At 41.4% G+C, this 13115-nt stretch overlaps 2 protein-coding genes across 2 annotated transcripts; both read left to right on the top strand.

The window, feature by feature from the left end:
- Positions 1 to 353: 353 nt before the first annotated feature.
- LOC135672917 (homeobox-leucine zipper protein HOX32-like) lies at positions 354 to 7297 on the top strand. Its single transcript, XM_065181405.1, has 18 exons — positions 354 to 907; positions 2239 to 2398; positions 2808 to 2923; positions 3025 to 3115; positions 3208 to 3303; positions 3385 to 3498; positions 3608 to 3691; positions 3844 to 3999; positions 4078 to 4152; positions 4226 to 4332; positions 4429 to 4621; positions 4739 to 4930; positions 5027 to 5107; positions 5198 to 5332; positions 5853 to 6181; positions 6441 to 6546; positions 6721 to 6870; positions 6968 to 7297. Exons 1-18 carry the CDS (start codon positions 369 to 371, stop codon positions 7112 to 7114), a joined length of 2871 nt encoding a protein of 956 aa, XP_065037477.1. The 5' UTR covers positions 354 to 368; the 3' UTR covers positions 7115 to 7297.
- A 1073-nt stretch (positions 7298 to 8370) lies between these two features.
- LOC103983541 (kxDL motif-containing protein LO9-177) lies at positions 8371 to 11486 on the top strand. The gene is made up of 3 exons (XM_009400771.3): positions 8371 to 8672; positions 10819 to 10971; positions 11121 to 11486. Exons 1-3 carry the CDS (start codon positions 8539 to 8541, stop codon positions 11224 to 11226), a joined length of 393 nt encoding a protein of 130 aa, XP_009399046.1. The 5' UTR covers positions 8371 to 8538; the 3' UTR covers positions 11227 to 11486.
- The last annotated feature ends 1629 nt before the right edge of the window (positions 11487 to 13115 follow it).

Genomic DNA, 13115 nt, shown 5'->3' with positions numbered 1-13115 from the left:
AGAAGCAGGGAATGCATTGGCTGAGCTCCAAGCCCACAAAACCATCAACTCCCCTCAGCAGCACTCGGTAACCATTTTCTGTGAAGGAATAGAAAACCTCGCACTTTATCCACCCCATGGAGCTAAAAAGAAGGCATGTGAGAGAGAAGACCGCATCAAAAGAACAAACACATCGCCGTTCTCCACGCACTTTGAAGCGTCCGCAGAGCGGAGCACAGAAAAAGTAAACCTTCGTTCGTGATTCGTACTGAATCACCCGAGAAATGTTATCCGGCTGTGAGTTCTGCTGCAGACGCTGTCGCGGGACCCGTCGCTGTGAGGGAAACATCACCCGGGAAACTTGTTCTGGGTGATTCACCTGCCTTGGAATGCGGCGGTGGCACCAAAAACAATCATCGTCCATTGGGAATAAAAAGGCCAAGACGAAGCAAAATCCCACACAAACCCAAAGCAAAGCGCCTCCTTTTCGCCTTCTTCTCCTTCTCCATAGTGTCCTTGGGGGAGGAGGGGAAGATGGGTTCCGTCGCGGCGGCTGCGGTGGGCTGTTGAGGGGCGGTGATGCGACTCCTGCTGCCGAGGAGCCGGAAGAAGGGGGCGGCGGGGGTTTGCTGCGGGTGGTGATCCCATCGGGTGGCGAAGGTTGGATTTTTCAAGGGCGTTTTAAAGGCGGCGACATGGCCATGGTTGTGAGCGGGAAGGAGGCAGGGAAAGGGCAGCAGGCAGCGGCGGCTGGGATGGACGCTGGGAAGTACGTAAGGTACACACCGGAGCAGGTGGAGGCGCTCGAGAGGGTCTACACTGAGTGTCCCAAGCCGAGCTCCCTGAGGCGGCAGCAGCTCATACGGGAGTGCCCCATCCTCTCCAACATCGAGCCGAAACAGATCAAGGTCTGGTTCCAGAACAGAAGGTAAAGAATCAGGGGAACACGAGAAGGTGACGGAATTTTTTCGTCTTCTTTTTTGGCCCATCGTTTTCTTTGCCCGCTCCGAGAGTTGGCTCTGATGTCGTTACATCATTTTAACGTCCAATCCGTTGGAGCTGGATTTTTGGGCTGAACTCGTAGCCAAACTGGGACGCAATTTGAGATCCACGGTAGCTGTTGCATCGCTTTTACATTTTTCTTTCATCTGATTAGGATTTTGAGAAGTAGATGATAGAAAGTTATGATCTTTTGAGTTAGCGGTGCGAATTTCGCTTTGGGTTTCTTTCTTGTTTGCCATTCTACCTTTCTTACACTCAATCCGATAGATGTTATTGGGCTTAGCACAACATTACCGTATTTAACCCCTCACTGCGAGAGATAGCTAATCAGAAGCCGTTACATTTCTGCAGTTCTTTTTTGCGATTTTTGCCGACTCTTCAGCCACTTTCATAGATTTCGTTCTTGTTTGGTCTTTTACAGCATCCAAAATGTTTTTGCTATTTGGTAATGACGTACTGTTTGGTAATGACGTACTGTTGCTTTCTGCTTGTCTTTTTCCCTATGACTTGGAATTTGTTGTTTTGCTCATGTTTGTGATCTCAGTTGGATTCCGAGGATACCGCATCCGGTTGCCTGGTTATGTACCTTTTTATGCCGAATACACCTCTTTCACGCCAGGATTTTCGGGTTCTTGTTTCGGTTTCTAGTCGGCATATGGATTTTTGTTATGATAGTCTCGTGGAACATTTTGTTTTCCTTGTTGTGTTCAGAATGTTGTGGGCTACGCTGCTTGATTCGTTTCAGAACCCAGAGTTTTTTGTCATAAAATTTGCATTTTGTTTGCCGACTTTTAATTTGGAACACAAGGTAATGGTTTTGGATGAGAGGTTTTTGTACATGCATGAGAGTTAATGCCTGCCGTAGTGAAGGAAGGCCATTGAACTTGGGTGGACTTTTGGTGCTCCCAAGCTAAGTAAATTGACTCTGGATATTAATGGAGAAAACAGTTTATCTTTTCTATGTCAAGATAAATTTAAGAGTCAGCACATCTATAATTTTACCAAGACAACAAGGTACATAAATAGTAGAAAATTATTTTTCCAAAAATTGCCATGCAATCTCTAGTGATCAGATCCTAGTGTTTTAATCCCTTCGCTTAACTGTTATATCTGACAATGACAAGTGGCTCAGGATCTATTTATTTTGAGTTGTATTCCATACACTTATACTGTACATAATGTCATTTTGATTAGGATTTAGTGCAATAGTCTAGTACTATAGTATTAAATGTTGTCCGAATGCTATTTTCTTTGTAGATGTCGGGAAAAGCAAAGAAAGGAAGCCTCTCGTCTTCAAACAGTTAACCGTAAGCTGACTGCTATGAACAAGCTATTGATGGAGGAAAATGACCGGCTGCAGAAGCAGGTGTCTCAACTTGTTTATGAGAATGGCTATATGCGTCAGCAACTGCATAACGTAAGTGTGCATGTTGCACGAGTTCTTTTATTGAAAATTGCTGCCACCTAAAATATGATCAGTATATGCGTATAGCATTTCTCTTATGTTCTAGTGGTCAAAGACTGTAGTGCTTTTACTTTAAAAAACTGTTTGTCTGCTGGGTCCAAGGCACTCCAGTTGCTCTCTTGAGTAAACATTCATCTGGTTGAACTGCAAACTATGTGGTTCAATATGCCATTTGTTGCTGGATTGAACATGGGCCTACCAGTTCCTAAAATATGCTTGTTTTCATGTAATTCACTCTTACGTCTTTGCATTTGAGTAAATTGTTATGGATATGGGTTTATATTTCTTGTTAAATAGCTCACTGATTTTTTCATATCTGCAATGTTTCTCTGCATCTTACTTTTTGTAAATGAATATTCAGGCACCTGTAGCCACCAATGACACCAGCTGCGAGTCTGTAGTTACAAGCGGTCAGCACCATCATCAACAAAACCCAACACCTCAGCGTCCACAAAAGGATGCTAATAACCCAGCTGGGTAATCAGAATGCTTGGTCATGATGGAACTTATTTAACTTGCTTTTGTCATTTGTCTTCTTCTAACACATTGTTCTTTCTTTTGGGACATTTCTCTTACAGTCTTCTTGCAATCGCTGAGGAGACCTTGGCAGAGTTCCTGTCAAAGGCTACTGGAACTGCTGTCGATTGGGTTCAGATGGTTGGGATGAAGGTGATGTACTTGTTATTGAGCTACTCTGTGCTTGAGTTAATTTGTTATGTTCTTTTTGTACAATGCAACTTATTTCTTGTTATCCATTATAGCCTGGTCCGGATTCTATTGGAATCATTGCTGTTTCCCACAATTGTAGTGGGGTAGCAGCTCGTGCTTGCGGTCTTGTGAGTCTAGAGCCCACGAAGGTGAGCCATCACATGCTAATTTCTTGTTGCTGCTATTTTCTTACATAGTCATGCAATTCATGCTTTGCTTGGGGTTCTTAGGTCGCAGATATTCTCAAGGATCGTCCATCTTGGTATTGTGATTGTCGTTGCCTTGATGTACTTACTGTAATTCCCACTGGTAATGGAGGGAATATTGAACTTATATACATGCAGGTTTGTTCTCTTTTACTTAGTCTGCCATCTGTAGGAATTTTGCAAACGCTGTTGGTCTTTTTTCTTTTTCCTCTATATTGACCTTATCTTTTTTATCTCTTGCAATCAGACATATGCACCTACTACTTTGGCAGCAGCACGTGACTTTTGGACGCTGAGATACACTACCGGTCTAGAAGATGGCAGTCTCGTGGTACGAGTTGTATCTTTTGTGCACTGACATTTTCTCATATTCTGGGACGTGTATTTCTCTTGGTCGCTAAACATTTGTCAACACACTTAGTGATCTATTTGATATTTTCTTCTGAATGCTAGAAGACACTTAACATGTCACCCTTCTTTCAGATCTGTGAAAGATCATTGACTCCTGTAACTGGAGGCCCTGCTGGGCCACCTGCTCCAAATTTTGTAAGAGCTGAAATGCTTTCCAGTGGTTATCTAATTCGACCTTGCGAGGGTGGCGGCTCAATGATTCACATTGTTGATCATGTTGATTTAGATGTGAGTTTCATATGCTTTCTACTCTTATTGAGTTTTATAGCCATATTTTACTGATTATAAATATCTTTGGTGCTTCAGGCATGGAGTGTACCTGAGGTTCTTAGACCTTTGTATGAATCACCAAAAATTCTGGCACAGAAAATGACTGTTGCTGTGAGAGTCGTTGCCGATTTGTTAAACATTTCATTCATCCTGTACTATGAGTCATGCTTTGACTTTTTTCCAGGCACTCCGCCACCTAAAACAAATTGCTCAAGAGACAAGTGGTGAAGTCCCATATGGCAGCGGTCGACGACCTGCTGTACTGAGGACTTTTAGTCAGAGATTGAGCAGGTAATTGGTTTAGTTCTCAAGTTTTCATATTTTAGCCTTTTCTCCACAATTAGCTTCTTTATGCATATGACACTAAATATTCTGGGTGTATTGCAGAGGTTTCAATGATGCTGTGAATGGATTTGTTGATGATGGTTGGTCTTTACTGGGTAGTGATGGTATTGAGGACGTGACAGTTGCCATAAATTCTTCACCAAATAAAATTCTCAGTTCTCATGCGAACACTTCAGCGGTATTTTCAACACTTGGAGGTGGTGTTCTATGTGCAAAAGCATCAATGTTGCTGCAGGTCTGACTGAGCCCTTTAAGTGGACTTTCCATCATTCTGCAGGGATGTATTTTATGATATGTGATTTCGAGTTCAGTTAATAAATGCAACTCTTTCACACTGGCTTATGTTGTTCAGAATGTTCCACCTGCTATACTGGTCCAGTTTTTGAGGGAGCATCGTTCAGAATGGGCTGATTGTGGTGTTGATGCTTACTCTGCTGCCTCATTGACAGCTAACCCATATGCAGTTCCTGCTGTTAGGGCGAGTGGTGGGTTCTTGGGAAGTCAGGTGATACTCCCTCTTGCACATACCGTGGAGCACGAAGAGGTAATTTGACTTTCTAATGCTAAGAACATTGTGTTGTGCTTGCCAGTTGGTGTTTGCTTCTGCCGATGCATAATATACTAATGTCCTTAACTGTAGTTCTTGGAGGTGATCAGGCTTGAGGGTCATGGTTTTAACCAAGATGATGTCATTTTGTCAAGGGATATGTACTTTTTGCAGGTTTGTCTTCTAGAAATTGTATTATGTTTCAGTCTGTGGATTCAGTATGTTTCTGCTGAATGACTGTTACCTTTCTCTACATGATGTCAGCTTTGCAGTGGAGTTGATGAGAATGCTGTTGGCGCATGTGCTCAGCTTGTTTTTGCACCCATTGATGAATCTTTCGCTGATGACGTTCCTTTGCTACCATCAGGTTTCCGTGTTACACCGCTGGACCCTAAGACAGTTGGGTACCTTCACACCAGTGTCTTCTGAAAAGTTTTCGCAATTGATTCTTGTTTTCTCATCCCTTGCAAGAGCTAATTTTTTTTTTCTTTGCTTTCATGAACTTATATGTGGGAAATGCTATGTTTAACCAAATTGTATTTGATTTGTGTCCGGATTAAACTTTTAGTTTTTAGTCATTGTTGCTCATAGTAGTTAGTAATTATTGACAATGATACAAATCTTGCTCCAATTATTAGTTTTGGTAACCACAGGAGCTTTATGATAACCATTATACTGGTTGGTATACAGATGTCATTGAATAAATTAATTTTAAAAAAAGCAAATGTACTGTCCCAGTATCAAATTATATGCCTGATAACGATACTTGGCCGGGCTGATAAATCTCATTCTGTATTGGTGATATCAAGATATGAAATTTTGGTTCTAGATAGTTTTTGTTTAATATAATTGAAGTCTAGCACCAAGTACCCCATGTCTTCTCTGATATTTACCTTAAGCTTATACAACAATAATTCAGGATTCGCCTGCTGCTACACGAACACTTGATTTGGCATCGACACTAGAGATTGGATCTGGTGTCACAGCACGGGCTGTTAATGAGACTGCTTCAAGTACATACAATCTGCGATCAGTGCTCACAATAGCCTTCCAGTTCACTTATGAGAATCATCTCCGAGATAGTGTGGCAGAAATGGCCCGACAATACGTTAGAAATGTGGTTGCCTCAGTGCAGAGAGTTGCTATGGCAATTGCACCTTCTCGACCTGGCTCTCAGATTGGAGTAAAACACCCACCTGGTTCTCCTGAAGCTCACACACTGGCACGGTGGATCTCTGGCAGCTACAGGTAGTTCACTGTATACTTATGTGATCTTTCCTCCAATACCTTCCAGCTTATGGCTTTCTAGTCTAAAAGATGAATTGTGAGTTGCAGCTTAAGTCTAATTATGCTGCTCCATTTTTGTCAACACTTTTCTGGCTTGAAAATTGATTTTGACAATTTGTGCAGGGATAGAATACCTACAGTTAGTTAAATTTATTGAGCAAATACAATTCGAGATTCTCTTTGTTATGTTTGTCTAATGAATCATCTTCGATGCCTTCAGGGCTCATACTGGAGTAGACCTCCTTCGGGTGGACTCCCAAGCTAGTGATTTATTGCTGAAACTGCTTTGGCACCATTCTGATGCGATCATGTGTTGCTCTTTGAAGGTGAGTGATAGTATATAGGCAATTTGTTTCATATGCATCTTTTACACATCTAGAGGCAGTTTGTAATTTCTTGTATCTCTTTGCAGCAACTGCTGAGATTTCTTTTACTTGGATTCTTTATGCAACCATATGCAACTTCCCAACATAGGAATTCACGCATTCAATGTTTTGCAGGCTTCTCCTGTTCTTACCTTCTCCAATCAAGCTGGACTAGATATGCTAGAAACCACACTGATAGCTCTTCAGGACATCGCACTCGAAAAGATTCTTGATGACAGTGCTCGCAAGGTGCTCTGCTCTGAATTCCCCAAAATCATGCAACAGGTCAGTAAACGAGTAAAGCTCACACTTTGCTTGATTCCCTACGTGTGCATTTTTCTTTGAATTGTCTGAAACCTGTGTCATGCATCGGAAACCTTAGGGCCTCGCTTATCTGCCTGCTGGCATCTGCTTGTCGAGCATGGGGCGTCCGGTGTCATATGAACAGGCTGTGGCATGGAAAGTCTTGAATGAAGAGGATACAACCCATTGTCTGGCCTTCATGTTTGTGAACTGGTCTTTTGTTTGAATGCCCTGAGCATTTCTCAGACATCTAAACTATCTAGTACTGGATGGAACTTGAAATGTTAACCCTTGTGCTCATGTTGTGGCTTCCATATAACTGTTGCGGAACATCTAAAGCTCTACATATGTTGGAGAACCGACTGTTCTATATAATATGATGCTATGTATGTGATGTTGTGCTTTGTCATCCTTGCTAATCCTTTTTGATGCTTTGCTCGTTATCAGCTGTCTTGTGATGATTCCCATGAACAAGTGATAGCATCCGCCCTGTTCTTGCTCCCTTGCTGCTGCCATCTCTCTCTGGTCAGTTTAATGCACATTGGCACATCACTTTCCCTGCTCACACGACAGGAATTTACTGTGGCACTGCTATTCTTATGCACATTGAACCGTGGAGTGTATTCCTTCGATGTCCAACAGGGACCCTTGTCTGATGAAGCTGTCATGTCTACAGAAGCGTACTACAGTAAGCGTACATCATCATCCTCTCTCTCTCTCTCTCTCTCCCACTCACTACCTCTCTTTAATGCAGCTTTATGGCTAGTGGGAGGTGTACAGAGGGAAGTTTGAAACTCCATCCATGAACATGTAGAATCAAAAGCCGTGCTGTGAGCCTGTAAAAGCTTCACCATATCGAGGACCACTGTTACCACCATGGAGATGCGATGCTTATCTTGAATGAGATCGAACAGTGCCTCGCACTCATGCAAAGGGAAGCAGAGCGGTGCAGCAGACGACCACAGCACACAGCCAGCGGCACCAGAAAAACCGATGTGTTCGCCTGCTGCTTCCCATGTGTGCTGCAGCGTGGGCACGGCAGGGGTTTTGGCCTGCTTCGTCGTCGAGCAGTGGAAGCCATTAAAGCAGAACGCCTGCGCCTGCCTGCCCTGTGTGCTTCGCAGCTCACGCGTAAAACGTGCGCGCTGATTGATACGCGGCGTCGAACTTTTATCTGTCTCGAATGGGACCCACAGGTTTGGTGGTGGTTGTCGGATATGTCCGAGGCGGAATCACGTGATCTTGGTACCCGACATTACGTCTCCCACCCTCGCACGACTTACCCGCCTTGTGATTGGGGGTGCAGTGCGAGCGGGACCCGCCTGTTGGGCCCTCTTTGCATGTGACAGTGAGACCGGTGATCGAATGGTATTTGCTGTCACGGATGTCGTCCTTCCATTGGATCCCCGTTTGGGCCCCATGGACGGTTGAGATGATAGATCACGGTCGACTGCAGCGAATCGGCCATCGTATTTTTCTCTCTCTACCTCTCTATTTGGATCTGTGATCGGCGGTGGTGATGTGCTTGCGGCGATTTGACGGCAGATTGCCGTTAATTCGTGGTTTTTGATCGCGGGCTCGAAAAAGATGAGATCTTTGCATCGAGTAGTCGAGGAGGGTGGCGAAAGACGCCATTTTTATTAGGGCAACATGGGGACGAGGAAAGAGGAGATGGAATCGGAGAGGGAGTCCATCAAGGCGGCTTCCGAAGAGATCTCTCGCCAATTCGGAACCCTAGTGGATGCCGAGGAGATCGAATCTATCAAGCAGCTGCAGCATCTCATGTAATTGGCCTCGCCTTGGTGCTTCTATCTATCTCTAGGAAATTGATATTATATTTGCCCACTTCGCCGGATTTGTTCTCTGATTTGATAAGAAAGGATCAAAATTCCGGATTTCTTAGCTCAATTCTGAGAATTCTGTTGAAACGGGGCCTATTTTCAACTTCTTATTATCATCCAATGGCTCAATTCTTATAGTTTTGGTGCTCTGACTTTAAGGTTTAGTGCATTTTAACTGAACTATATGTGGCTGTGAATGTGGTTTATGCGGTAGACATTTGGATAATAGGTCTGTCTGAAGTATTTAATGTGGAATAAGTGCAATATTGACTTCACATCTATGGGAAAACACTGACTGGTTGAAGAGCATACGAGTTTGAGTAATCCTTCAGCTTATCTGTCTATAATAATAGGTTTAGCCACAAAAACCAATCAAAACTTTCAGCGTATGAGATTGAGGATACCATTTATTAGAAGTTTTAAGGTGCTAAATTAACTTGATGACAACAACGAGACATCTGATCCTTGCTCTTTGGGAATGTTCTTCTAGATTCTTTTCTATCATTGGACTAATATACTATGTTATCTTGAACTGTATATCCTTAATCTTCCCTTTCTACTAAGCGATATATCCAGGTTATAATCTTCAAGTAAAGAACCTGCCATCTATATAATCCAAGTTTTGACCCTTTAAGCTAGTTCTTAAGCGTGCCAGTTCTTGTGATAGTTATAAGCTCGTTCGCTATAGTCTCAGTCCTTGTTGCTTTGGAGGGCTTAATTTTATGGAATTTCTTGATCATTACTTTTCACTTGCTATTTTTTTGGCTTCTTTTTTTCAACCTGTACTTGACATATTCAGCCTTATTTCTTTTCAAATTAAAGTCTTCAGTTTTTAGAGTTTTCTACATAACATTAGTTTATTCGCACTATGTTTTCAGCAAATTATTGTCATTATGAAATTCCGTCTTTAATTTGTCTAGTATGTTTATCCATTTGAAGAGGAAATATGCAAGGATTGAAACCTTGACAAGTACAACTCTATGTAGATTAGGTTCATATTCACTGCCTCCACTTTAGCTGCACTAATAACTATTACATTATACACATTGTTGAATATGATAACATAATTATTTAGGATCCTTTTATTTGCTCTACCAGAAGGCAAATTTCACTAATGCCTCTCTTTTCACTTTTAATTTTATAGAAACCCTTGCAAAGTTGAAAATATGATAAATATGCATCAAAAATTACAAACTTTCAAAAATATCTTTCTAAGATTCATAGATACATTTCTCAGGTTAACAAACATTCATGGATGTATCATCCAAACAACAGACAGCATGCTTATATATGAAAGAATTATGCTTAAGAGAATATGAAAATAATAAGCAATCTCAACGTTTGCAACTTTGAAGAGGCTTTGTGTATTCTGAAAGGTATGTATGAAACTGCACCTAAATTTCAAAATGAACACAAACTCATAGGTTTTTGCACATGACTAAATCTGGCTGAAACTCTTTCTTGTATCTACATTTTGCTAGTAGATAGTGAGATAATTGATAGTGATCCATTTTCGTTCATGAATAATTTGATTTTTTCGTATTCAGGATAAAGTGAGAGAGATTGTTAAAAGATGGGTACAGACACATCGAAAGAGAGTAGTAGATGCTCCTGTTAAATGAGTTGTCAATTATGATTTTGTGGTGTGAGGAGGTAGTGAAAGATTGAAGAAAATTTTATCAGAACGTAAAAGTTATTAAGTGCTTTTAGTTTGATGAGCAATATTGCTATCAACAGAACTAATGGTATGAAAAGATTCTTGGGACATTATATCTTGACGGCTTTACTTGATTTTATTATCACAAACTAGTTTGATTTTCATAATTTTTTGATATTCTATCATTTTTCAATTACATCCTCTCAAAGTTTATAATCTGATTTGTAAGTTCATTTACGTAATACTTTGCACATTTCATTGTCTCTTCTTTTTACATAGTGGTGTTGATGTATTTTTCCTCCAGTGAGTAGGCATGCTAATGCTTGCTGTCTTTCCCTGAACACAACTTCTGTTTGGTATTTGATGGTGCATTGCCGGTAAATATTTTTACCAGAAAATTCTTTGCTTAACTGCTTGTACTCTATGCTGCAGAATGGGAAGACTGCAAGACAGTAATGCAGTCCTTTCACACTTCAATGAGTATTCGGAGCGATGTTATGCTGAGGTATCTGGCGACTTCACGAGAAATGTCCGTCTCTTGAAGTCCATGAAATCTGATCTAGACCACATTTTTACAAAGCTCAGGTGTGCTCCATGAGAATTCCTCTTTCTACCCCTCTTATAACATTAGTGTCCAATAGTGATCAGCTTTGTGGTTTTTATTGTATATTTATAGAAAATATTTCACCATTATTTTTTGCACAAACGTAATGCTTTCGTCTGTTGGATCGCAGGAGCATGAAGGCAAAGCTAATAGCTACATATCCTGATGCTTTTCCTGATGGTTCCACTACCAACATGATAGATCAAAGGCCTGACCTTGAAACACCGCTTCCATGAGTCTCATGTACAGTTGCAGGAATGGATTCGGAGGCAGGATCGTGTAGCCGGTATTTTTGTTAGTTTGCCTATCAAGGGAAAGAATGGTTTAGAAGCAGTGACAGATGATAGTGATACTTGTCATAGTTTTGATCTCGGAGTTGCATTCGAAAGATACATGTTCATCTGTAGTCATTCTTCTTTATTAAGGTTATAGAACCTGTTTACTGAATACATTGGTTGTGTAACTGAGCTACTAATTCATATGTGTTCTCTCTCCATATGGCTTGTTGATCTATGATCACCAATTCCTGCTGTGTATATAAGATGCAACGGAATTATTATATGGTTGGCAAAATGTGAGAGGATCTCCAGATATACTTGACAATAGTCCTTGTATTGACCTACAGTTTTGACAGGAGCTTTCTAGTGTCCATCTTTCTCCTTGACAGGCTTATCATTCCATTAGGAGCGCATCTTTCAAATGACCAAGTGTTTTAGGTCTTACCTTGTTCATCATGCATCTTGGGACTTTAGTAGCCCTGTAGTTCCCCAAAGATTGATTTCATATGGTTATTAACTATCAATAGTACAACTCATTTTGGGTATATTGTGCAATGTTGTTACCTTATTTGAAGCTCTCAAGAAGCTTAATTTTAATCTTTCTTGGATGATTGCCATTGCCATTACTAATGCAGTGACAAGAAAAGGGTTACTTTCTCTGTGATCAGGAGATGCAACAATCCATCAAATACAGAGATTTGTCACGAACAGTCTATTACTCATATTCTGAGCTTAATTAACATATTGATTAGCATAATTTAGAGTAATATTTAATGTTACAAATAGCATATTTTTGTTTTGTTAATATTGAGTCCTTATCAAATTAACACTAAATTTCTTGTTTTAATTTGCTTGAGCCCGAATCAAACATGAAGTGAACGATCAAAATAAAAATATTTTATTTTTGAGGGCGGGAAAAGTATTTTTGTTTTCGAAAACGAAAACAAAAACAAAAGCTAGATATTGAGAGTTAATTATAGATTACCCCATATAGTTAGTCTCCTTTAGTATTCCGATCTTTATATTTTAAAAAGATATATTGATATTTCTATAGTTATGAAAGTAAAATATCAATGTCCATTTACTATAATGATATTAGTTTTACTAACAAAAATACGAAAACAAAGAGCAAAAAAAGTAAAATTAACATTCCGATGGTGGAAGATGAGGATATCGTTGGTGCCAATGCCGACGTAGTTGTCGAGCGACTCTTTCACCGCTTTGTATTTACATCGGTGCTTGGTTGTTATGGAATCGAAGTTCACTACCGAAGCCATCGCGGAGATCCATCGCTTATTAAAGCAAGACTCAGAGATGCATGCCCCCCTCATCGATGCTAGCGTTATGCCCCTCCTTGCCGCCTGCCACCTCAACCACCACCACCACTCATCTGCAGCCCATGAGAATGTTGCTACTGCCCTCCTCAGCCTCTCCATCTTTGCCTGCGAGGCATTCATGTGCATCTCAGGCATCCTTGACACCCTCGCTGCCACCCTCCACCTCCTTTCCCTCATTGTCATCCAGCACGTAGTCGCAACCCTTTACAGAAACACCTCCTCCTTGCTCTTCCCTCTTGCGCTCACCTTATTGTCACTGCTATTAAACCTAGTAAAGAGCGACGAAGACAGAAAAGTGAAGATGTCAAGGAGGTGGACGGGGCGAAGGCGATTGTGAGGGCTCTAGCCGCCACCTCCTCCCCCCCTCACCCCTCATGGAGGTGGACGGGGTGGAGACGATCGTGAGGGCTCTAGCCGATAGCGATAATGGGAGAGGTGAGCACAGGGGTGGGGGATAAGAGGTGATGGCTAGAGCCCTCATGACCACTTATTCGTTGACTAGAGCTCTCA

Source organism: Musa acuminata, chromosome BXJ1-5 (genome assembly GCF_036884655.1).
Source record: "Musa acuminata AAA Group cultivar baxijiao chromosome BXJ1-5, Cavendish_Baxijiao_AAA, whole genome shotgun sequence".
Lineage (NCBI taxonomy): Eukaryota > Viridiplantae > Streptophyta > Magnoliopsida > Zingiberales > Musaceae > Musa > Musa acuminata.
The sequence above is the reverse complement of the archived record's forward strand: the minus strand, read 5'-3'. Positions and strand labels throughout refer to the sequence as shown.